The sequence below is a fragment of the Nymphaea colorata genome, chromosome 2, assembly GCF_008831285.2.
Source record: "Nymphaea colorata isolate Beijing-Zhang1983 chromosome 2, ASM883128v2, whole genome shotgun sequence".
In the NCBI taxonomy this organism is placed as follows: Eukaryota; Viridiplantae; Streptophyta; class Magnoliopsida; order Nymphaeales; family Nymphaeaceae; genus Nymphaea; species Nymphaea colorata.
Window position 1 is genome coordinate 8914153 of NC_045139.1, and position 24116 is coordinate 8938268.

The 24116-nt window shown below is 38.6% G+C and overlaps 2 protein-coding genes across 7 annotated transcripts in view; both read right to left on the reverse strand.

The window, feature by feature from the left end:
* Positions 1–24116, reverse strand: part of LOC116249348 (histone-lysine N-methyltransferase TRX1-like) — a 49070-nt gene that overhangs the window by 15116 nt on the left and 9838 nt on the right. For all 6 annotated transcript variants that reach the window (XR_007572481.1, XR_007572480.1, XR_004171124.2 and 3 more), the window contains exons 8-21: positions 24021–24113; positions 23407–23504; positions 22543–22710; positions 20005–20142; positions 19753–19800; positions 18312–18429; positions 18167–18232; positions 17994–18055; positions 16468–16524; positions 14479–14547; positions 14166–14364; positions 13529–13795; positions 12768–12829; positions 12602–12679 (exon numbers count right to left, since the gene is read on the reverse strand). Coding sequence is in view for 3 of the 6 variants with exons in the window: in XM_031622598.1 (XP_031478458.1) it covers positions 12602–12679; positions 12768–12829; positions 13529–13795; positions 14166–14364; positions 14479–14547; positions 16468–16524; positions 17994–18055; positions 18167–18232; positions 18312–18429; positions 19753–19800; positions 20005–20142; positions 22543–22710; positions 23407–23504; positions 24021–24113 (1523 nt within the window). In the remaining 3 variants the exon portion in view is untranslated. The remainder of the gene's footprint in view (positions 1–12601; positions 12680–12767; positions 12830–13528; positions 13796–14165; positions 14365–14478; positions 14548–16467; positions 16525–17993; positions 18056–18166; positions 18233–18311; positions 18430–19752; positions 19801–20004; positions 20143–22542; positions 22711–23406; positions 23505–24020; positions 24114–24116) is intronic.
* LOC126409776 (uncharacterized) lies at positions 9351–11274 on the reverse strand. The gene is made up of 2 exons (XM_050075986.1): positions 9772–11274; positions 9351–9478 (listed from the first exon to the last, which is right to left on the reverse strand). Exons 1-2 carry the CDS (start codon positions 10778–10780, stop codon positions 9435–9437), a joined length of 1053 nt encoding a protein of 350 aa, XP_049931943.1. The 5' UTR covers positions 10781–11274; the 3' UTR covers positions 9351–9434.

Below are 24116 nucleotides of genomic sequence, written 5' to 3' on the forward strand. Positions count from 1 at the left end.
ATGCATGGGGTCCTAGTAGAGTTGCTAGTAGGCCTAGATTTTGTCATTTCTTTGTCATTGTTGATGCTTGTCATCATACCTCCCAGCAAAATGGAGTAGCTGAGTGAAAACTGTAAATCAGGCCCAAAGAAACAACCTCTTCAAGTAATACCAGCCTTGAAGCTTTCACTAACAAGTCAATCTCACAAACCCTCAAACAAGAGGTGAAGAAGAACTTAAATTAATCACACAGAGATACAAGAAGTGGGCTAAAAAGCCATGCCTAAAACAATGGGAGAGCTGCCCTATTTATAGAGGAGAGGGCCAAAGAGAAGGAGGAGGCAGTCCCAACGGCTAGAAATCTAGCCGTTGGGACTAGTCTCCCTCTATGAAAAATAGAAAAAGGAGAGGGATAAAAGAGGAAAACAGAAAATAATACATAAAGAAAAAATACATAAAGAAAGTGAAAATTACATAGGTGTCCTAAGTACCCAAAATATAAAATATATATATATATATAAAGCATATATTAGATGACTAATATATGTGATATATATAAATGTATATATGTATACATATGGGATACATACATTCTAACACCCCCCTCAAACTTACGGTGTGATAACCGAAAGTTTGCCAAGAAGAAAATTAAATCTGGTAGCAGCGAGAGCTTTAGTGAAGAAATCGCCAAGTTGATACTCTGATTGGACATAGGAGAGATTTATGTTTTTCTGAAGGAACTCTTCACGAACATAATGGCAGTCCATCTCTATATGCTTTGTTCTTTCATGGAATGTGTGATTGCTAGCAATATAGATTGCACTTTTGTTGTCGCAACAAAGCTTGACAGGATTCGTAATATGAATTCCCATATCTTTCAGTAAGCTTTTGAGCCACACTATCTCCATTGTTGTAGTTGTCATTGCTCGATATTCAGCTTCTGTTGATGATAGCGATACCTTATTCTGTTTCTTGCATCGCCAGGAAATTAAGGAGTCACCTAAAAACACACAAAAACCAGTGGTGGAGTGCCTATTATTGGGATCTCCACCCCAATCAGCATCTGTATACGCAACTAATTCTAATATAGAAGAAGAAGACAGAAATAGTCCTTTGTTGATAGTGTTTTTCACATAACGGACAATCCGCATTGCCGCTCCCATATGTACTGAGGTGGGTCTTTGTTGAAATTGGCTTATCACATGCACAGCATGAGCAATGTCAGGTCTGGTGATGGAGAGATAAGAGAGAGCGCCAACTATTTGCCGAAAAGGAGTGGGATTCTCCAATATCTCTCCATCATCAATTTTCATTTTTACTCCCAGTGCTGCTGGAGTATCCACAACTTTGTCATCTGAGATACCTGTTCTGTCAACTAATTCACTAGCAAACTTCATTTGAGAAAGAAGATAACTTTGTTTGCTATAAGCAACTTCAATTCCAAGAAAATAAGTTAGTCTTCCCAAATCAGTCATTTGAAAACATTTGCTAAGAAAGTGTTTTACCTCTATAATCCCTTCATCATCACTCCCAGTAATAACCATATCATCAACATACAGTAATAAAACAATTACACCTACGGAGGTAGTTTTTACAAACATGGCAGTATCAGAGTAGCAAGATTTAAAACCTTGATTAAACATGACACTACTAAACTTGTCAAACCAGGCTTTGGGAGCTTGTTTTAAACCATAAAGAGCTTTCTTAAGGCGTAAAACTTTGTTTTGGGGTAGATCAAAACCAGGGAGAGCACTCATGAAAACTTCTTCTTGTAGGTGACCATTTAAGAAAGCATTTTTAACATCCATTTGAAAAATAGTCCAATGTTTAACAGAGGCAATGGCAATAAGGGTTCTAACAGAAGTCATGCGAGCAACAGGAGCAAAGGTTTCTTCATAATCAATCCCATATTCTTGAGCATATCCCTTGGCAACAAGTCTGGCCTTATATCTTTCTAAGGTTCCATCACTTCTAGTTTTGATTTTATAGATCCATCTACAACCAATAGTCTTTTTCCCCGTTGGTAGAGGCACAATATCCCAAGTTTCATTGCTTTCAAGAGCTTTAAGCTCAAGATTCATGGCTTCAATCCAATTGGGATCTTCTTTAGCTTCAAGGTAAGAAGATGGCTCATGAAAAGAATGATGTGCCATAATACAAGCTCGAAATTTTGGAGAAAAAGACTCATAAGAGACAAATCTTTGAGGAGGCCTAATGTGCCTTTGGGATCTCCTAGGAAGAGATTGATTAGTTTCTTGATTTTGGGGGTCTCTTCTTCTATAAACTAAGATCTCTTTTGGAGGGATGATATGAGTAGAATTATCATTGTTGACTTCTTCAATTGGTACCTCTATACCTTTATCGGGTTCATCATCATCAATATCATTAGTCCAAAGAAAAGTATAATCTTCTAGTTTCTTGGGTTCATCTTTGAAACCATCTTCATTTTCTAAAAAGATCACATTTCTAGAAACATAAACTTTATCTTATTTAATATCATAACATCTATAACCCTTTTGAGTTTCGGAATACCCAATAAAAACACAACAAATAGCTTTGGAGGAAAGCTTATCGTCTTTGTCACTTAACACAAAACATTTGCAACCAAAGACTTTAAGTCTATTGTAATTAGGTTTAACATGATGAAGTCTTTCAAAAGGAGAAATATGTTTCAAAAGTTTGGTAGGCATTCTATTAATTAAATAGGTTGAAGTCAAAACAGCCTCGGCCCAAAAGTTTTTGGGAACATTTTTAGATAAAAGAAGGGCTCTACCCAAAAGTTTTTGGGAACATTTTTAGATAAAAGAAGGGCTCTAGTAGTTTCAATAATGTGCCTATGTTTACGTTCGGCCACTCCGTTTTGTTGTGGAGTGTTAGGACAAGATCTTTGATGAACAATGCCTTTTTCTTTTAGAAATTGTTGAAATTCATTTGACATAAATTCTCCTCCCGAATCACTTCTAAAGACTTTGATATTTGAGCCAAATTGGGTATAGATCATGTTGTAGAAATTCTTAAAGTTTGTGAATACTTCCGATTTGTGCTTGAGAAAATAAACCCAAGTATGCCTAGAATAATCATTAATAAAGATCACATAGTACAATAATCCTCCTTTTGACATAATAGGAGCGGGTCCCCACACATCCGAATGCACCAAATCAAAAGATTTTTGGGCAATAAAATTTCTATTATCAAAAGGTAAGACTTTCATTTTAGCCTTAATACAATCATTACAATCAAAGTTCTTTTGACAAAAATTCTCCATGAATGGAAGATGAGACATTTTTTCTATATTGGAATGTCCAAGTCTTTGATGCCAAGTTTGAATGTCACATTCTTTGGAGATATTGCAAGATGGTCTTGAAAGGTCCAAAAAGTCTATGTAGTAGAGATTATTTGTTCTAAAACCTTCCCCAATCATCTTCTTGGATATCCGATCCTGTATCAAACATTTGGATTGTGAGAAGATTACATCAAAACCAAGGTCGGCTATTTGAGAAACGGACAATAAATTTAAGTTTAATTTAGGAATATGTCTTACTTGAGGTACTTTTAAAATTTTGGATCCAAAAGATAGGTCAAGATTTCCAATAAAATCAATTTCAAGAAAGGTACCATCCGCCGTTTTCACAAAGGAATAAGAATCATTTTTAGTGCATTCGGTGAGAAGGGATTCATAAGGAGTCATATGAAAAGATGCACCCGAATCAATAATCCAAGAGTACTTACTTGAAGAAGTAGATGCCACGGTCGCTCCCAAAGTCGAAGGTATGCTTCCTCCTTTTAGAAAAGGTTGAAGAGCACTTATGAGTTGCTCAAGTTGGAATGAACTTGCTTCTTTCTTCTCTTCTTGAATTTGAGCCGCAACATTGCTTCTTTTATCAAAAATTCTAAGTTTTGGACATCTTGGCTTGGTATGTCCTTCTTCTTGACAATGATAGCAAATAATTTTTTTCCTTGTTCCTTCATTTGTACGATTGAAGTGAGGAGGTCTATAAGGTCTCAAGTAGGCCCCCGGCCTAGATGTGGCAAGCACATTGTTGACTTTCTCTTTATCAAGACAAAGACGATTTTCCTCCATTTGAAGTTCCGCAATAGCCTCATTCATAGATGGTGTTTTAGAACGATGAAGTAAAGCGGTTTTGACACCATCAAATTCTGGTCTAAGACCTATGATAAACTTGTAAAACTTCTCACGTTGTATTTGCTTTTCTCTAAGAATAAGATCTTGTGTCCAATGTGGTTCAAAAATACTCAATTCATCATACAATTGATCCATTTCAGCCACATAATCTTTAATGGATCTATCTCCTTGTTGAAGATTGTGAATTTTGAGTTGAACATGATGCATATAAGCAACATCTCTCATGGTATGAGTTTTCTTTAGATATTCCCAAGCTTCTAGGGCAGAATTTAATTTAGAGATTTGCCCGCTAGTAGCATTGTCAACACAAGTCAAGATCCAAGTAATGATTTTGTGATGACCAACACTCTATTCTTCCCATTTTTTGTTGTATTCAGCCATTACCTTCTCTTTTTCGGTTGCATCCAATTCCATAGCCCTTCCATCAACAACTTTCGTAAGGACTAGTTGTGGTTCAAGTTTTGTCCCATCAACTAGTCCCCAAAGGCTTTTACTACGAATAAAGTGTTCCATAGTTCTAGCCCATTGTATGTAATTTGTTGATGAGAGTTTGGGAAAAGGAAGAGAAGAGACTTTGTCATCCATGGGCACAATCAACAAGGTAGATCCACTTACAAGTTATGAAGAAGATGGCAGCCACGTGAAAAGAAGACCACGGCAAGGATTAAAAACTCAACAATGATAGAAACCAGTCACCCTTTCAACAGCCACGAGCTCACCACCAAGGGAGCTAGATTTCGTCAAGAAATCACCAAAAAGAAGCCAGCAAAAACACTCTTCTTCTTGTGTAAAACTGCAGCAAGCAATATCTCGAACACTTGGAGTGCTTCACAGCTCCAACGCAAGAATAAAAACTGAACCTTCAATCTTGAATGGCAGCAAGACAAAGAGCCAAAGACGAGGCTCTGATACCATGTAAATCAGGCCCAAAGAAACAACCTCTTCAAGTAATATCAGCCTTGAAGCTTTCACTAACAAGTCAATCTCACAAACCCTCAAACAAGAGGTAAAGAAGAACTTAAATTAATCACACAAAGAGATACAAGAAGTGGGCTAAAAAGTCATGCCTAAAACAATGGGAGAGCTGCCCTATTTATAGAGGAGAGGGCCAAAGAGAAGAAGGAGGAGGCAGTCCCAACGGCTAGAAATCTAGCCGTTGGGACTAGTCTCCCTCTATGAAAAATAGAAAAAGGAGAGGGATAAAAGGGGAAAACAGAAAATAATACATAAAGAAAAAATACATAAAGAAAGTGAAAATTACATAGGTGTCCTAAGTACCCAAAATATAAAATATATATATATATATATATATATAAAGCATATATTAGATGACTAATATATGTGATATATATAAATGTATATATGTATACATATGGGATACATACATTCTAACAAAAACATCACCAACTTTTAAATGTGGCGCGTTCCCTAATGCTTCATACTCATTTATCTGCATATTTTTTTAGAGATGTCATCCTCACTGCCTATTACGTGACCAACTGTTTACCCAGCCTCCATTGACAACCTGGTTCTCATTAAACTTGCAACATGCTTTGTTCACATCCTTGGGCCTATACATGATAACTTGGTTGTTCAAGCAATTAAATGTATCTTTATTGGCTACTTTAGAAATCATAAAGGTTACAAATGCTTCGACCCATTGACTCAAAAAGAGTATATAAGTGCGGATGTCACATTCTTTGAGTCTCAGCCTTATTATAGTCTCTCTCCTACCTCTACTAAGATGCCGCAATTATCTGACCCACTACCTATCCCTTATTCCATTGGAGTCATTCCCATGTGAGTCTCCTTCTAGTGAGTCTTCTTCTAGTGTTTCCAAGTTTTGTGATCCTCCGCTGGTCTACACACATCGACAGGATCCCTCTCATGATCATTCCCCAACTTCTTCTCGAAAGCTAAGTATATATGAACTGAGTATACATAGTCTATCTGAGCCCACTATAAATCAGTGTCACAAAAAACGAGTATTATATGCCAAAAACGAATCTGGTGAATAAAACGGGAATAAGACGCGTTTTTTTTTTTAAATGGCAAAAAATATAAAATGCGTATTGTAGAAACAAAATGTGCACGAGAGAAGAAGAAAGCACACGGATGTAACGTGGAAAACCCTCGACTCGAGGGAAGAAAAACCACGGGTGAGGAGGTCTGGTGCCCACTAGCCTCCAGACACTCTCTCTCTTCAACACTTCATTAACACAAAGATTAGGGTTTACAGAAGTATAAGTAGTCCTAATTAGGACAAACCGGATCGGGTACGGATCCGGACCCGAACAACAAAACCCGTCAACACTCCCCCTCAAGTTGGGCATACATATCAAACATGCCCAACTTGGATACATTTCTCTCAAATGGAGTTACACTTAAGGCCTTGGTTAGGACATCAGCAGTTTGGTCTTCAGACTTCATGTACGGTAGCGTTAATTCCTTAGCATCAATTCTTTCTCTGATGAAGTGACGGTCGATCTCCACATGCTTTGTTCGATCATGAAGAACCGGGTTGTTAGCCAAGTTAATTGCAGACTTATTATCACAATACATCCTCATAGGCCCTTCAATCTCTATTCCAATATCTGTCAGTAAGATCTTCAGCCATAACAATTCTGATACCCCAGTAGCCACAGCCCTATATTCAGCCTCTGCACTCGAGCGGGAACACACATCTTGTCTCTTGCTTCTCCAAACAACCAAATTTCCCCCCAAGTAGACGCAGTATCCTGAAGTAGATCTTCTGGTGTCAACACAGCCTGCCCAGTCTGCATCAGAATACCCTTCAACTTCAATAGATCTTTGTTGCACATATAGAAGTCCCTTTCCGGGATTCTTCTTCAAGTAGCACAAAATTCTATCTACAGCCTTCAAGTGCATATCTGTAGGTGCATGCATGAACTGGCTCATCACATTTACAACAAATGTGATATCAGGTCTAGTCAGAGTGAGATAAATCAGTTTGCCAACTAGACGTTGATATCTCCCTTTAGCTTCTTCACCCAACAGTTCTCCATCTTTGCTACCAAGTTTATGCCCAGCATCTATAGGAGTAGAGGCTGGTCTGCATCCCAGTTTTCCTGTCTCCTTTAGTAGATCCAGGGTATACTTCCTTTGACTAAGTACAAGAGTTGTACCTGATCTAGCAATTTCAATACCCAGAAAATACTTCAGCTTACCAAGATCTTTTAGATCGAATTCAGTAGATAGTAAACCCTTTAATCTTGCTATCTCTTCCTTATCATCACCTGTAACAATCATATCATCAACATAAACCAATAGTAGAGTAACTTTACTCTCTCTTCTCTTTACAAACAGGGTATGATCTCCATTTCCTTGTTTGTAGCCATGTTTCTTCATAACAAGTCTGAGCCGTTCAAACCATGCTCGGGGAGACTGTTTCAGCCCATACAAAGCTTTCTTCAATTTACAACATTTTCCAGGCTTCTCAAAACCTGGTGGCATGCACATGTACACTTCCTCTTCGAGATCTCCATTGAGAAAGGCATTTTTTACATCAAGTTGGCACATCTCCCAACCCTTCAGCACCGCCAATGAAATAATAACTCTAACAGTCTTCATCTTTGCAACAGGAGCAAACGTCTCTAAGTAGTCGATCCCATATTTCTGACTGAACCCCTTGGCCACCAATCGTGCTTTGTACCTTTCAATGCTACCATCTGGTTTGTACTTAACAGTGTAGACCCACTTCGACCCAACCAAGTGGGCTGCTTCAGGAATATCAACCACCTCCCATGTCTGATTTCTGTCTAAAGCTTCCATCTCTTCTTTCATTGCATGAGACCACTTAGTGTCACCCTGAGCCTCTGTAGCATTCCTGGGAATCACAACCACAGCCAAGGAGGATACAAAACATTTATAGTCAGTGCTCAATCTAGAGTAAGATACGAAGTTACCAATAGGGTGCTGGGTACATGACCTGACCCCCTTTCTCAAGGCAATAGGAAGATCCTCCTTTTCTTTTCCAACATCTTGCTTCTGAACACGACTTGGATCATCCAAGGAAGAAGTAGGATTGGGATTCGGTGTAACCTCCTCATCATCAATCACCTTGTCAGTACAAGCTCTTCTCCTGGAATACACCTGTCCAAACATACGATTACCCTCTTGTTCTGTCACCAAAGGATGCTCTCCCTCCTTCTCCTGTTCATGTACATCAGTAGTCGTCCCCTCTTCATCTTTGCCATCTTCATCTTTGCCAAGCACCTTGGCAACAGGATTCTCTTCACGCCTGTAATCCATAAAGTCTGTAAACTGAATTTCCTGTGTGGGAGAATACTCTTCCTTAGACATTAATTTCTCCCCCTGAAGAGAATTCTCACCAAAATAGGAGACATGTTCCAAGAATGTGACATCTTTGGTAATGTGAAGACGACCAGTGGTAGGATCTAGACATTTATAACCTTTTTGAGTGGAAGAATACCCAAGAAAGACGCCCTTAATAGATTTGGGATCAAGTTTTTTTACATTGGGGCTGTGGTTATGTATGAAACACACACATCCAAAGACTCGAGGAGGAAGATGAAAAGGTTGACTACTCCCTGGAAGCATAGAGTATGGAGTACGACCCTTTAGCACACGAGTGGGCATGCGATTAATCAAGTAGACACTAGTAAGGATTGCATCACCCCAATAGTATTTTGGGAGATGTCTTTGGAACAGTATGGCTCGGGTGACATTGAGCAACTGACGATTTTTCCTCTCAGCAACCCCATTTTGAGGGGGGGTATAACTACAGGATGTCTCATGAACAATCCCCCTCTTTCGAAAGAATTCTTCAACAGTGAGACACAGATATTCACGAGCATTATCAGACCGAAAAGTCTTGACAGAATTTCCATATTGGTTTTCCACTAGGAGGATGAAAGTTTCAATAATGTGAGGCACCTCACTACGATCTTTCAACAAATACACAAAGGTACATCTTGAATAATCATCTATAAAGGTTATAAAGTATTGAAAACCACCACGAGAATGAATGCCCGAAGGCCCCCACACATCAGAATGAACCAAGGAGAAAGCTTTATTAGAACGACTATTTGAAATTGGATAAGAAGCTCTAACATGCTTCGCAAACTGACACACATCACATGATAACATGGAAATGTTTAAACTAGAACATAGTTCAGGGAACAAATGTTTCAAAATCCCAAATGGGAGATGACCAAGGCGTTCATGCCAAAACAAAAATAACTGACGACACTCTTCCTCCTTCTTCTCTGTTCTGCTGACTGCTGACATAAGAGCTGTGACAACGCGTATAGGAAGCCGATACAGCCCATCAGACACCAAACCAATCCCAATCCTCTTCCCTGTCACCAAGTCCTGCAAAACACAACGTTTTTCAGAAAATATAAGCTCACACTTCAGTTCCTTGGTAATCTTACTAACAGATAACAAATTTAAGGGAAGATGAGGAACATGTAAGGCATCATGAACTAAAAAATTATTTAACAAGGAAAGACTCCCTTTCCCTGCCACTGAAGTAAAGGAACCATCGGCAAGGGACACACGTTCCTTTCCCGAGGATAGCTTGTAGTCATGGAAAAGCTTGGGGTTGCCAGTCATGTGATGAGTGGCACCACTGTCAACAATCCATTCACCCATAGAAGAAGTACCTTCTCCCCCTGAAACAGCCAATGCCTGATTGATCTTCACCTCATCTGGTGTATCTGCCTGACCAACATCAATCTTGCTCAAATATGCTCGTAGCTCACGAATCTGCTCTGCAGAAATAGAACCTTTCCCATCACTCAGACTTGTTGCAGACGATACAGGCTTCTTCCCACTCGAAGACCTCCCCCTACTATCCTTCTTCTCTGGATACAGGTCCCAACAAAAATCCCTAGTATGACCAAGTTTTTTGCAATGAGTACATTTTCGGGAAGAACGAGGAGTTCCAACAGGGGCACGGCTAACATAGGCAGACTGTTCTTCCCCCTTTCGTCCACTAGAGAGCAGCCTTCTCTGTTCCTCAGCTTCAACACGGGAATAGACATCTTCAATACTAAATGATTCGTCAGAGTTAAGAATCTGACCCCTTATATTTTCAAAGTCATCATTCAGTCCGGATAAGAAAAGGAATACCCTGTTTTCCCATTTATCAGTCATGTACTGCATCTGGTCGTGAGGACACCTCCATGGAATATCAGAGTGATAGTCAAGGTCCTCCCACTTAGATTTTAATGCTGCATAAAAGTCTGCAACCGAGAGAGCACCTTGTCGCAGGGAATACACATCCTTCATAAGTTGATACACACGAACTTTCCTTTTCTTTTGGCCATACATCTGCTCCAAAATAATCCACATATCCCTTGCAGTCTTCTTACGAAGAATGAGGGGTTGGATATCCGGGGACACTGAATTGACAATCCAGGTTTTGACCTGGTTGTCTTCAAGAAACCATGTATCCCAAGCCAGACTATCTGCAGCAGGTTCAACCTTTCTCCCATTCACATAGGCAATGCGTCCTCGCCCAGCAATCCCCATGGTAATCGCAGCAGACCATCGGGAATAGTTCTCCTTGGTAAGTTGAATGGTGGTAACCTGAACCGGTACATGATCAGTCCGCGCAGACACAACATCAGGCAGAGTAGTGTTGACTGAAGAAGAAGACGAGTCAGCCATGATCACGAGGTAGAAGTGGCTGCCAAAGAACACACACAGCAGCAGTAACCGAGAGAAGAGGTGAGATGACGCAGTCGGGGATCAACGGCGGAAGTGGCGGGAGCTGCGGAAGCAGCAGGACGCGGCGGAAGCAGAGGGCCGCGCTTGGCAGCGCGCGCCGAGAAGAGGCGACGGCGTCGGACGTCGGCGTCGGTGGTCGGACGTCGGCGTCGGCAGAGGCGTCAGCAGAGACGTTGGCGTCGGCAGTCACGACACCAGCGACGCAGCAGCGGTCACAGCCACGGCGGGGCAGCGACGGAGGCAGTCACGCGGCCACGGTGCGGCGACAGCGGCGGTGGTCACGGTCACGGCCAGGACAGCGGCGGCGCAGCAAGGGCAGCGGCGGCGACGGTGGTAGCGGCGGCGGCAGTCAGGGTTGGAACTTCACAACCATAGAACAAAAAACAGATTTTGTTTTCTCCAAGTCCGACGGCTCTGATACCATGTAGAAACAAAATGTGCACGAGAGAAGAAGAAAGCACACGGATGTAACGTGGAAAACCCTCGACTCGAGGGAAGAAAAACCACGGGTGAGGAGGTCTGGTGCCCACTAGCCTCCAGACACTCTCTCTCTTCAACACTTCATTAACACAAAGATTAGGGTTTACAGAAGTATAAGTAGTCCTAATTAGGACAAACCGGATCGGGTACGGATCCGGACCCGAACAACAAAACCCGTCAACACGTATTATACGCGTTTTTCGCACAAATTTTTTAAAAGCGCGAGACTTGTTTTAAAAAGTGACACCGCATGTAATATTTATAAAAATGTTGGTTTATTTTAAACTTGATTGCCCCTTTTAATGGCAAAATGTATTTTTAGATAGAAAAAGAGGGCTTAGGTTAAAATCGACTATCGAATTCCTCCTTCTCGTCTTCTCATTCGAGTGAAACTTAAAAGTGGAGAGGGGAGTCGCCGACCGCCATGAACGGTGAGAGGGGTCGACGGGAGTCGCCGGAGGTTGACTGAACCGTCGATGGGAATCGCCGAAGGCTATCGCTGGAAGCTAACAGGAATCGCCGGAGGCTGATGGGAGTCGAGCATCAACGGTTCGGCTAGCTCTGGTTTACACTTTTATTATGTTAAATTTATAATTTGTTTGTTTGTTGGTTAGTCGAGCATCAATGGTGTTGGGACGTAAGCTCTGTTTTGTACTTTTGTTATGTTCGTAAGTTAGAATCGTGCAGTAACAGGTCCTTGCACTGTCATATGCTAGGTTTCTACAAAGAGTTGTACTCTTTTCACATGATATAGAATGATTTACATGAGGAGTTAACACCGGAGTTGTAGTCTTCTGCATAAAAAAACACCATTTTCCTTGTTGACTATTTTGATATGTAGTTCTTTGATTCTTTCTTAATTTCTTAACTTGTTGAATGGTTTAGGTGGTGGTGGTACATTTTTAATCATGCCTAAAGGCAAAAACATATTCTGGCAACATGCAGAATTAAATGAGGAAGAAAAATTGATTTGCAATTTCTGTGGAGAACAATATACAGGAGGAATCACTTGGTTTAATACTTGAAACATTCTTCTAATTAATTTTGTGAAGAGAAAATGAGATGAGGCTACAAATCAAACTGGGGTTGTAAAAAACAATGATAAGTGATGAGTTCAAGTCAGAGTGCACAACTACTATTTCCTGCCAAAAGGAAAAGGAAAAAAAAGTTGTATCCACTTCAAAAACATGACTCTCCTAAAAATTTAAGAGAACCAAGAAGTTAAATTGATATCCTAACTTAATTTTACAAGATTCACAAACAAAAGAACTAAAAACATACCACCAATGAATTGTATATAAGACTTTCACGTATGTCTGCAATTATTGGTCTGACAAGCTCTCCTGTATATTCAATGACCTGATAGAAATGAAATAAGTAACCATTCGGTCGTCTATAGGGAAAGAGGGATGGGGGACTCATTGGATTTAAGAACCTATTAACTTACCATATCACCAGCTCTAAGTGCATGCTTCGCAAAGACCCCAAATCCATGAATAGCTGATTTCCCTACAGTTTATAAAGCAAAATAATTCAAATAAGCCAAAAGTATTGCACATAAATCTAGGAATCATTATGAGTGGAAAGACACCAACAAAAAAAAAATTCAAGACAAAAATAAACTAAGCACACAGCTGAAAACAGAAGAGTTGGTACTATCTCCAGGCTATACCTCCACACAATTTTTAAAAAAATAATATCTAAATATTTAATATTTACGTAAATAACCTTTATCACATGGAAGGTCAGGCAAAAGTTATGATGTATAAAATAAACAGTGAACACAGAAGTCTGCATTGTTATGAAAGAAATTCAATTAAGATATGGCTTAGTAAAATGGAAATAAATCATTTACTCTTCTCTTTTTTTCCTTTTTACTTGATAAACCTTTTTACTATAGGCCATCGTACATGGATAATTTTCCTTTTAGATTATGTTCATGTATTTGTATGATATACTTTATCAAGAGACCGGACAGTGGACACCCAAACAGTTCATTACATCTTTCTTCAAGAGCTAGATATAAAAGTGAACCAAAGCACCAACATGGTCAGAAGAACTGAACCTAATCCATACTACTGGACATTGTTGTTCCCTTAGAAACCAATTTATGCAAGAAAAAAGCGCAAACCGCCTTAGCCACATAAGACATGACAAGAATAGATAAAGCTGAAAAACTGTTGGAGAGAGAGAGAGAGAGAGAGAGACCAAATACAAGCCTCTTCCTGAAGGTAGCCTTCATGTACTCATATTTCTCATGCAAAGAAAGAAACCTTGGCCTTTCCAACTGGCAGGAGACTGTGGGGTGACAAGTTGGTGCAAGGACGCCATAGGAGGAAGCATCCTCAATTGCCCCATTTTGGCGGTAGCCACCAACTATATAAGGTCTGTTCTCAACATACGACCGCTTTGAAGATGCAGCGGCAAGGGCATCGGGCTCTTTACGGCCCCTTCTTCCAAGAAAATCATAAGGCTCTGTGCAAGAGGAGGTAAAGGGCAAAAAAAGCAGGCAGATACATTAATGTAAAGATAGACAATTTTTGGTCCAAGAATGATTTAAAAATAAAGGATTACCCTGGACAAATTGCACAATGTATCATAATGTTCACTAGTCAATAAATAATATTTAGCAGAAAAGAGCAAAAAATATGACATCAAGGAAAAGGGGGTCCTAGATAGGAAATGTTAGAAGACCAGAATAAAAGTATCAAATATTCATCTAGCAACAGATAACATCTCAGTTTCTATATATTGGTAAGAAAGCAGCTCAGTCTATAACCTCAAACACAATTAACAGTTGAACGGCATTTAATTCTTCATAACAGCTTCAAATTAACTGCTTTACCACTTCGGGCACAGCCTGAAAAATTAGTAGAAGGAGTGTAGCTGGGACATGGTAGCAATGCATTGTATACTTGCTTGTCGGCTGCTACTTGCTTGTTCGCTGGTTGCCTATGCTTCTTGCAAAAGGAAAGAAGACGTATGCAATGATCATCATCCTCATCAGCAAAAAGGAGATGGAGGATGTTCTCCTCATCCTCAAGCTGGATAAGGAAGAAAACTTACAGTTAATTGGTGGTCAGACTTGCAACATAAACAGATCAAAATTAAAAGCTAAATAGCCAAGGAGATTAATTGAGTGTGAAAATTATATATACCTCGACACAAAGATTGGCTGCACGTGCACAAAGTGGATGATAAGCTACTCGACAAGAACTATTTGAACACTGAAAAGAACTTGGAAATTGAAACTCATTAGCCTATCTTTCATGGTGTGTAAGAAACAAGGTCACAACATAAATCCAGAAAGAATATGACAGGACAATATCCTACAGTCTAAAGCAAGTTCATGATGACACACCAAAAAATGCTCAAAATTTTCCTAGTTATTATTTCTGCGCAATATTCATTGTCAACTTCTACATTCTTATGCTATTGATCGTCACAGTTTCTTGTGCATTCTCTAATGTAAATTCTCTATGTGTAGTTTTATGAACTTTCAGCCTTTTATATGCAATATCCTCATGCTTCCCATATTTCTTTCTTGTGTTTCAGTGTAAAGTTCTTTAGAGCATAATGGTCATCTTGAAAAATTACAGATCTTTGTTCAAGCATAGCCATAAGAAGAGACTGACATGGTCACACAGTACATACCTTCACTTTTTCATGTTCTTCCAATCATAAACATTTGCACTATAAGTTATCTCCAACTCCCAAAATATTATTCAAGAGGGAAAAAGGGATTCCTGTGGCCTATGGCATACGGATCAGTAAAACTTTGCTTTTAATAGTGAATTCCTCACCCTTCCTTATCTGCAAGTCGCAGACATTATTCAATTTTTCACGAATCAAGGATGTGTTGCAGCTGCAAAAAGACTTTCATGCTTTTATGTCAAAATATCTTATCACTAGCAAGAAGAATTCTAGCAATACTTTCATTAGCATGTTTTGGTTTTACAGCATCACTAATAAAAAGGTGGACAAGCATGTCATATGGTTGATGGACATGAAGTGTATAGGACCTCTAGGTGCATGGATGTCTCACGCTTGTAAATGGAGCTTTTACTGTAGCAGACGTGTTTGACACTTGGAATTTGAATATTTTAGCTAGCCCTGCATTGCACCCAACTCTCAGATGAAGCCCCCAAATCTTGAATATGAAGATACTAACTTAACATATTTAAGTGTCTCCATCATTTCTTGCCTAAGACCAATGTCGCAAAAATTGGCTCCTGAACCAAACTGATGGGACTGCGGTTTGGTGAATCAGCCAAATCACCAATCTGCTCAATCAGTTGTGAATCAACCAAACAAATAAAAAAATAAATGAAAATATAAATAAATCTTAAATTATTCAGAGGTTATTGTCAACCACAAAACAAAATTTGTTTGGCACAGATTTGATTTGAATTGGCTGGTTCAGGCCATTCCTCACAACATTGCTTATGACAATTAACTACCCCGTGCATCATGCAACAGCTTCATATGAAACCTTTAGATTACAGCACTTTTAGATGTCTGCAAAACTCAAAAGAGAAGTATCCTATGTGTAATATGTTCACAATTATGATTTATGAGTTTTCTTGATGATAAAGATTCAATAGTAATGAAAGCGATTTTCTAACTTTTGCATTTGATTCTACATTTGTTTTATCCTCTCACATTCACACACACACACAAAAGCTTTTAAAGAGACACAAAATTCTTTGGACCTATATCATTCACCAACACCAACAAGTGATGGATTTCTCAGTGACATGAGAAGCATCTTGGTTATGCAGGAATTACATCAGTGTGTTCACTCACTTACATGCACACATATATTCACATACACGCGAGCATGCATTTGTCTCTGTTATGCCTGTCTATTCATTGAGATTTTACAAGGTGAATATTGATTATAACTAGAAGGCAATACGCAGTCATAACTCATAACCCATAATCATGAGAATGCAAAATGTGAACAAGAAAAGTGGAAAGACACATGGCTTAGACTGCCTAAGGATTTCTGTACCTATCAGCCAAAGCACCACAGAAAACATTGACTAACAGATTAGCTTCTCAGGAAAGAGATCATGAAAGGTGTCACAGCATAGGATTCAACATCTAAGACCATGCAACAATTCGATAGCGTCACAGCCATTTACCTGAATACATGCCCCATAAGGTACACCGCAGATGCTGCATAAGAGCTTCCAACGATCCTGTGACGATAAAAAATGTTTTAAGAATGTGCAACAATCAGAATGTGCCATCGATGTTTAAAGCACACATTGATGACTCGATAATGTGGCTGAACCAAATTGACCTGCTGTTAGATTAACCCCGTGGATGGAGTGTGAACTAATTCAGTAAGAATCATCCTAAAATATTGGATTTAGCCATTCCAAGAGTCAAACTTGACTCTGGGTGAGCTACGAAAACTTTTTTACTCTTGCAAAATCTCAGTTAATGTCATAACTCAATCGACTCAAAATGCATTGAGATGCATGAAGAAGCAATAACATGAAAGATTCAATATTTTTTGGTTTTCTTTAACTATCCTACACAAGGCTTCTCTTTCCATTTTCCAAATCTTCAAAGTATAGGTTTCAACTACAATGAGCTGTCCATGATCCGAGACCTCTATCTCCAATGTGAATAATTCTTACCATGACTGGAAAACTTGCTCAAAGGTTTTTTCTGTTTTTCCTTCCAGTTTTCCTTTTGGTTTTCTGGCAGACAACCTATCCTGGTTTTTCTTTGGCCTTTTTGGATCAACCAACACTTTTTCATAAAAAGAACCTTGCAGTTCATGATGATATCTCACCAGAAGTACAAGGCTGTTCTTCTCACAAGATAACATAGACCTCTCTCTCTCTCTCTCTCTTACAGACGTGTACATAGGTGTGCATGTATGCATGCAAATACAAACGTCTTGTGCTAGCTCTCTACAAGTTATGTCAAACCTATTCTTTTGGTTGTTATTTTGGATCAAATGTAAATGCCGGTATTGTTAATCATTCCAAATTGAAAACATTGAATATCTCAAACTTTCTGTTACTGTTTCTGTGGAGTTATTGATTTGAACTGAGATAATAATAACAGGTACCCAATTATATTGGAATATGCAGCCAATATAGTAGCTCAAGTGGCAAGTTTCATGTAATTAAATGAGAAAGCGTTCATGTTCATTTAATTTATTTCTCCATTTGTGCATGCTAGCTGGTTGGCTGGCAATTGAGTGAAACTCCCATCATCAGTTTGACTCCCATGGGTGTTGTACCATTGCGCTATAGGCTGGAAGCACGGTGTTAGTTGATGCACAGTGCGCCCAAACCTGCATCGAAGCAGTCCTGGACCCGGAGAGCAAGTGGAAAGGAAGGAGAGATCTTCTGTCCTCGCGCATCGACCCCCATTTGTATTAGCAATCAAGACATTCTACAGCCTTTTTATGTTCAAATTTCAAAATAACAATTAATGTACTTTTTCCATTAAAGTCCAAAGTTTACAAAACCATGCCAAGTCACGAGTTGACACTCATGAGCAGAGAGTCACAAGTCACTGAGATCTAAAATAACGACTACCACAACAACCTAAAAGTACCTAGTAATTAGTCCTTAAATAAAATACAAGATATTGCACTTACAAGTAATTAGGAAAGAAATAGAATAAGGGCAAAAGACATCCATACTTTGTGTATCATGTTTAAACCATCAATTGGTTCCATTTTCTTCACATCAACAAGGCAAGTTTCTGCAAAATGCTGTTCTTCTGTAAGTGGTTAACAGTTGATTGCAGATGAATGAACATTTTCAAGATCTGAAAGTTGTCAAGCACAAAGGCAAGAAAAAGGATATGATTTACCAGGTATCCACATGGCACATGTTAGATGAGCCCAACGTCCATCAGTGGTGATCTTCAGTGCACCGCCTATAAGAGTGTTGGTAAACTGAGTTTGAAAAATTAAAAAGCCATGCAAACTGCAACACAAACGGTCCAAGATGTTTACCAACAACAGGACAGAGGCAGCATTTTGGTGGAGGACTAGGAGCATCTGGCTGACATAAATTGCATAGCCAAAGCTTCCCACTCCAAGGTTCTGATTCCCCATAGCAACGTGCATGAACCTGAGGAATGAATAACAACATTTTTAATGGCTTCAAATTTTGTTATGAACTGCAGAATGGAATTCAGGTTGCTTATGGCCTATGGGTATCAAAATAAATTGATAAATCCTCCACAGGGCCCTTACTCCACAAATTCAAAATTCTTTAAAAATCAAAAGGGAAGGGAAAATCCAGCATACAAGCATGGTTTGAAGTTTGAATCAAGCAGTTGAGCAACAGTGTGGAAAATCCACATAAAGATGTAAATAGAAGAACTCGGAAATACAAGGCACATACACGAAAACCTGAAAAGTAACTAAACTCGAAACTAGAAGCCTGAACCAAAGCGTACATGTCTAGGTTCAAGGAATGACTTGTCACGAGAGGACTTGGATGAACGGCCTTTGAGGAGAATGGAGGGTATTTCTTTTGATTAAGGATGTTCAGCTTCTTTTTCTCCCAATCAGTCCCAGGTTACAAAAGGGCTTTTTCTCTTTGATAAATTATGGTTAGCCTATTTCCCACCTCTTTATGTGGATCTTACGTTTTGCTTAAGCCACATGGAAGATTGACTTGAAGTGATGTCATCTTCAAATATAACTTAGGGATCCGCATAAACACAAGGAAGATTGAAGCAGATACCAAACTCTCATTGTTACTAGAAGAATAGGACAAACACATGGCTTTAATAACAAACCATCGTGAAAAGTCCATGATGCCGAAGAAAGTAAAAGAACTGCTACTGGAGCAGCAAGTAAAAGAGATGGGGCAGAAAAGAAATAACAAAAGCTATGGATGCAAAAGTAGCCTCCAAAACACAAAAGACCAACTGTTTTCACCAATAGAATCATCAACATGCAGGAGAGATCAAGTTTCAGCAACATTCAAGCTTGCGACTATGTGCTACACAAGGAACTTAATCACAAGCAGAGCCCCACCAGAAATATCAATGCTTAGGGCTCAACTGCTATGCTGCTTCTGTACAGCCACTCCATTATGTTTCCACAAAACCAAAAAATGTGGTAGATTGAATCATTCCTTACAGAATGTGATTTTTCATGGTGAACTACTTAACTTCATTTATTGAAATATATGCACGAATTACAGCAAGATAGAAAACTTGTCTTCCAAGAAGAAGATAATGTCTAGGGTATGCTTAGAAAGAAAAATTGTTAGATATCCCTCCCTGGCATTTGCCAGCTTAATAGTTTGGCATCAGAAAGATCATACACCAAGTTGCATGTTAACTCAGGTAGCTTTCTAGCACAATCAAACTGTTCATCTTTCATTTAAATCGTCTACTTCCTATAACAAAAAGAAAAACAGAATTCTTTTAATGCTTACCATCATTCTACATTTGTCGCATTGCAGAAACAGATTGCTAGAATATTCCTATAAACAGAAAACGAATAATAAGAACAAAAAGGAAAACAAAAGCCATGAGACAGATGACCACTAACTCGAAATATAGATTTATTCAAGAATAAGAAAAAGAAAACTAAAGCAATAATATAGCCAAGGTTATGAACAACTTTTATCAGCTAACAACAGCATCTAAGCAGCAAGGGACAAGATGCGATGGTCAAAGCATAGAACCTCATCCATATTGCATACGTTACATCTGTCAAGATCTTTCCAGTTAATATAAACAGGTTGAGAGCCAGATTGATGATCTCCATGGTCTTGAGAACCATATTTGGATGGATTTGAGTACGGGCTACTGTTGGCCATAGCCTGCGAGAAAATTGTGGGGTAAAAACAGCACAATACATGACAGGAGAATGGCAAGTCAGCTTCTGACAACAACATTTCAAAGGAACATTTATTTCTCTCCCCAAGAAAAGAAACGATAGCATGAGAAATATACATGGATGAGCATATGCCATTAATCCATGTAACCAGATCCAGGAGCAAATTTGCAAGGACATCGAAAAGTGGAACTCAAGGCCATCCACAGAAAAGAGTGCCATATCTAAGGCAATAATGTAAACAATATGAGGCCTACAAGCTGCTGCAAAGGTGAACAACTTTTTTGTTACCAGCAAAATGCAACACTAAAGGACTGGAGAAGAATACACTAGGGACTAAAGGAACTACAATCATGATGATCTTGGTCTCCTTATGGTAGGCAACGTTTTCAATTTTAATTTCATGAGATCATATATATTGTTGACGTGTTATGTATGACTGGGTCCCAGTCTGGACCCGATCCAACCCACTCTAAAGGGGCAGTTCATGTTGGGTCCTAATTAAGTAACCTGTGTAACCCTAATTTGAGTATTAATGAGAATTAAGAGAGAGTGGCCGGCAGCTGGTGAGCGCCGGAATCATCTTATAACATCGTGGTTTTTTTCCTCATGTTGAGGGTTTACCACGTTTCATTTTGAGTTCACTGTGCTTTTTCTGTTCAACATATATAAACTATGAAATGAGCTATTAAACATTGTGTCACCTACTGTGTATGAATCTTGTTTTAATTTTTGAATTTTTGTGGGGTCTTGCATACATATGTACATGCATACATGTATACATATACATACACTCAGACACCCCTGGTCATACCCCATATCCATATTTGCTAAAGTTGATGTGCCCCTACCTGTCTCACCTTACCCATGCTTGCACTTATGTGACTTAGCATATTTTATTTAAACTAACTTGGTTTACAGTTTACTAAAGTTTCTACCATCTCTGCAATAAAAACTAACTTGGTTTACAGTTTACTAAAGTTTCTTCCATCTCTGCAATAAATCATTTTGGCTTAGCATCACAATCAAAAAAGTGTAAAGGGAATCGATTGACATCTTTGGTGCCCATCCAGCAAAAAGCTAGGAGTTTCACCCAGACAGCATGATTGAGGTAATTTACTTATTGTGCTTCAGCCAGTGTCATCTTATTTGGAGCAGGATGGGGATTTCTGTGAAATTATTCAGGATGATGGAATCTTGGTGTCTAAGGACACCATCTATAATAGATCATTTTATCTAGTTGATTAACAGAAGGAAGACAAGGAAAAGAAAGGAAATCCACCTATATTAATTTGATGCTGAAAGCTTAACATGCTGTCCATTCTCAAAAATCATCAAAGCAACTTCCAACCTGGTTTTAATCAAGCTATAGATGACCAACCAAAAGGCCACATTTTCAAGAAGCTACAGTCAAGGTGTTTGATTTTGGTTCCTTATTTGAGAGTTACCACCGCACTGGATGAGTTTGATTTCATACACCTTTACTATTTTTGAGGATCAGGACACCAAATCACCTCGATTGGAACATAGATGCCTTTCCAAACAATGAATCATGTGAACTGTTCTGTGGTATAAACTAATCCTGTTTGCTATACTTATCAAGCATTTCTGCGAAAAATTCATTTAAGCTGCTTTTCTTCATTTAAGCTGTTTTTCTATTGCACATGTGCACTTTGACCAGGAAAATCTTGCCAAATTTCTAAGTAATTAACAAGATAATAACCTCATATCATGCAGCACGCTCAAATAACAATCCACTAACACTAGTTCAGAGTAAAGGCTAAATTTGGTGCAGATCTATTCCATAATAAGGGTGCAGAGCACACTGTCTGGATCAATAGAAAGTATTCTAAATTAAAGAAATGCAGGAACATAAACTAAATAACTGAAAAATAATCAACTCATGAACTCTTCTACAACTTAAGCACTGTTTATTAAAAAAACAGCCATAGACAAGATACATCCAATACCCAATTATAGCCAAGAGACATCCAAGATCCAATTAGTTCAAAGTTCAAATAACATGATTCAGATATCAAATCTATGAACCAAATCACATTATGAACCATTAAATCCAATTGCTTGAGTTCTTCTGAATATGCTCTCAGCCTCTTAGCCTTATGTCCAGGAGTACCGTTAACTGCAAAAAGGAAATTCTAGAAAACAAAAAGAAGGGGATTTTAGCAAAAAGCTGCATCAGTTAACATATTGAATTTGGGTTTGATCTCCAGAGAAAGATAATGCGAAATGAAAGCCAAATAGAACAAATGTGAGACAGGTAAACAAGTAAAACAAATCTCCAAATGGGCAAAACATACAATTAGCATATTCTAGCAGTATTAACAACCAGATAGCAGGTAGAGATCAGAACAATAAGGCCCTTTACCTGTATGAGTTTCCGAACCTTTCTGTTGCAAAAACCAAACATATAAGAGCCAGATCGGCGTCTCATTGTTCTACCTTCAAGTCCATGATCATTACATAGATTTCTTCCTGCTTTTCTAATCAGGCAGTAAATCTTTTTCCAGCATGCTGATGGGGAGCTCCCATTAATCTAGGATTTAAAGGCACAATATAAAGTTCTTTCAGAAAAATTGATCATAGTTCAGAAGCAAAAAATTAATGCAGTAGCAAACTAGCAAATAATATAAAAACTAAAGAAAAAACCAAAATTACTGCTCACAATCATGACAAGGCCAAAGTGCTATAAAGCCAAACAGTAATCTTAGATAAAAACAAACATGTTCTTTCAGCTCAACAAATGAAAAAAAAGCAAGCAGATGAGAGATGGAAATCATGCTTGGTGTCAAAACTATGTATTTTTTAATTCATAAGACATGCTTGAAAAACAAATGTAGAAGGAAATACAGGATTCACCTGAAGAAAAAAATAAAAAAATAAAGAGTAAATATTTGTCATTGGAATTACATAATGGACATCCAACTAGTAAATAATAGGCGGAAAATCTAAATATTCATGTGCATAAAACTTTTTACATAAGTTAGTTCGCCTTTAACAACATAAGGGCCACTATGTGTGTGTTGACTGTATACAAAACCTTGTACAAAGACGTGAGCTTATCATGCCAATGTCATAAAACACTTGAATGAGTTCTAGAAATACTGCTAGAGGCAATATGTCCACCACATCAGAATTCTATCTCAGTTTACTCCATAGATGATTTTTTTTTTTTTTCAAGAAAGCTAAACAGGGAATGAGTACAAGATAGCATTGGGAGAACAGATTCAACCTGCTGACCATTATCCAATGTAACCCTGAACAAAGGCAACAACTTTGCTTTTGGATTCCTTAGAACTTCCATCTTATACTCTGAAACATCATTTGGATCTGCAATAACAAACAAAATGTGCTTGAGAATATCCATAGACAATAAATAGGACTACCTCTTGTTGCTTAGACAAACAATGGGTCAAAAAGAAATTAAGATAATGAATCCCAGTTGGATCTTCTTCTACTAAATGAATTAATTCTGTAACTAGCAGCATGGATTTAAATGGATGACCATGAGGGTCCAAGTCAAGGATGCAGGTTCACATTTGCTCTAGCTTAGGTCAAACATCATCCTTCAAAGTTCAAATTTCAAACTTCAAACGCATGTCATGCATTACTTTTCCTATTTATTCATATATACATGATTCAAAATTATGCAGATCCATGAACTCAACCCACTGATTACGTACTATTTAGAAATGAACCCAAACGGTCACTATCAATCCAAGTTATCTTCTAGTATCACACTTAAACATAACTACCATCCAGAAGTCCTATATCTGAACAAGATCATGACTGGCAGTTTGGTATCCGGATCAGGCACCATATATGAAGCAACACATGAGTACATACCTGAAACAGACGTGAACTTTCTTACTGCACTATAGCCCACAGGCCATATACAACGTTCACTGTGGAAATGGTCAGAATCTTTCACAATCTTTCCTG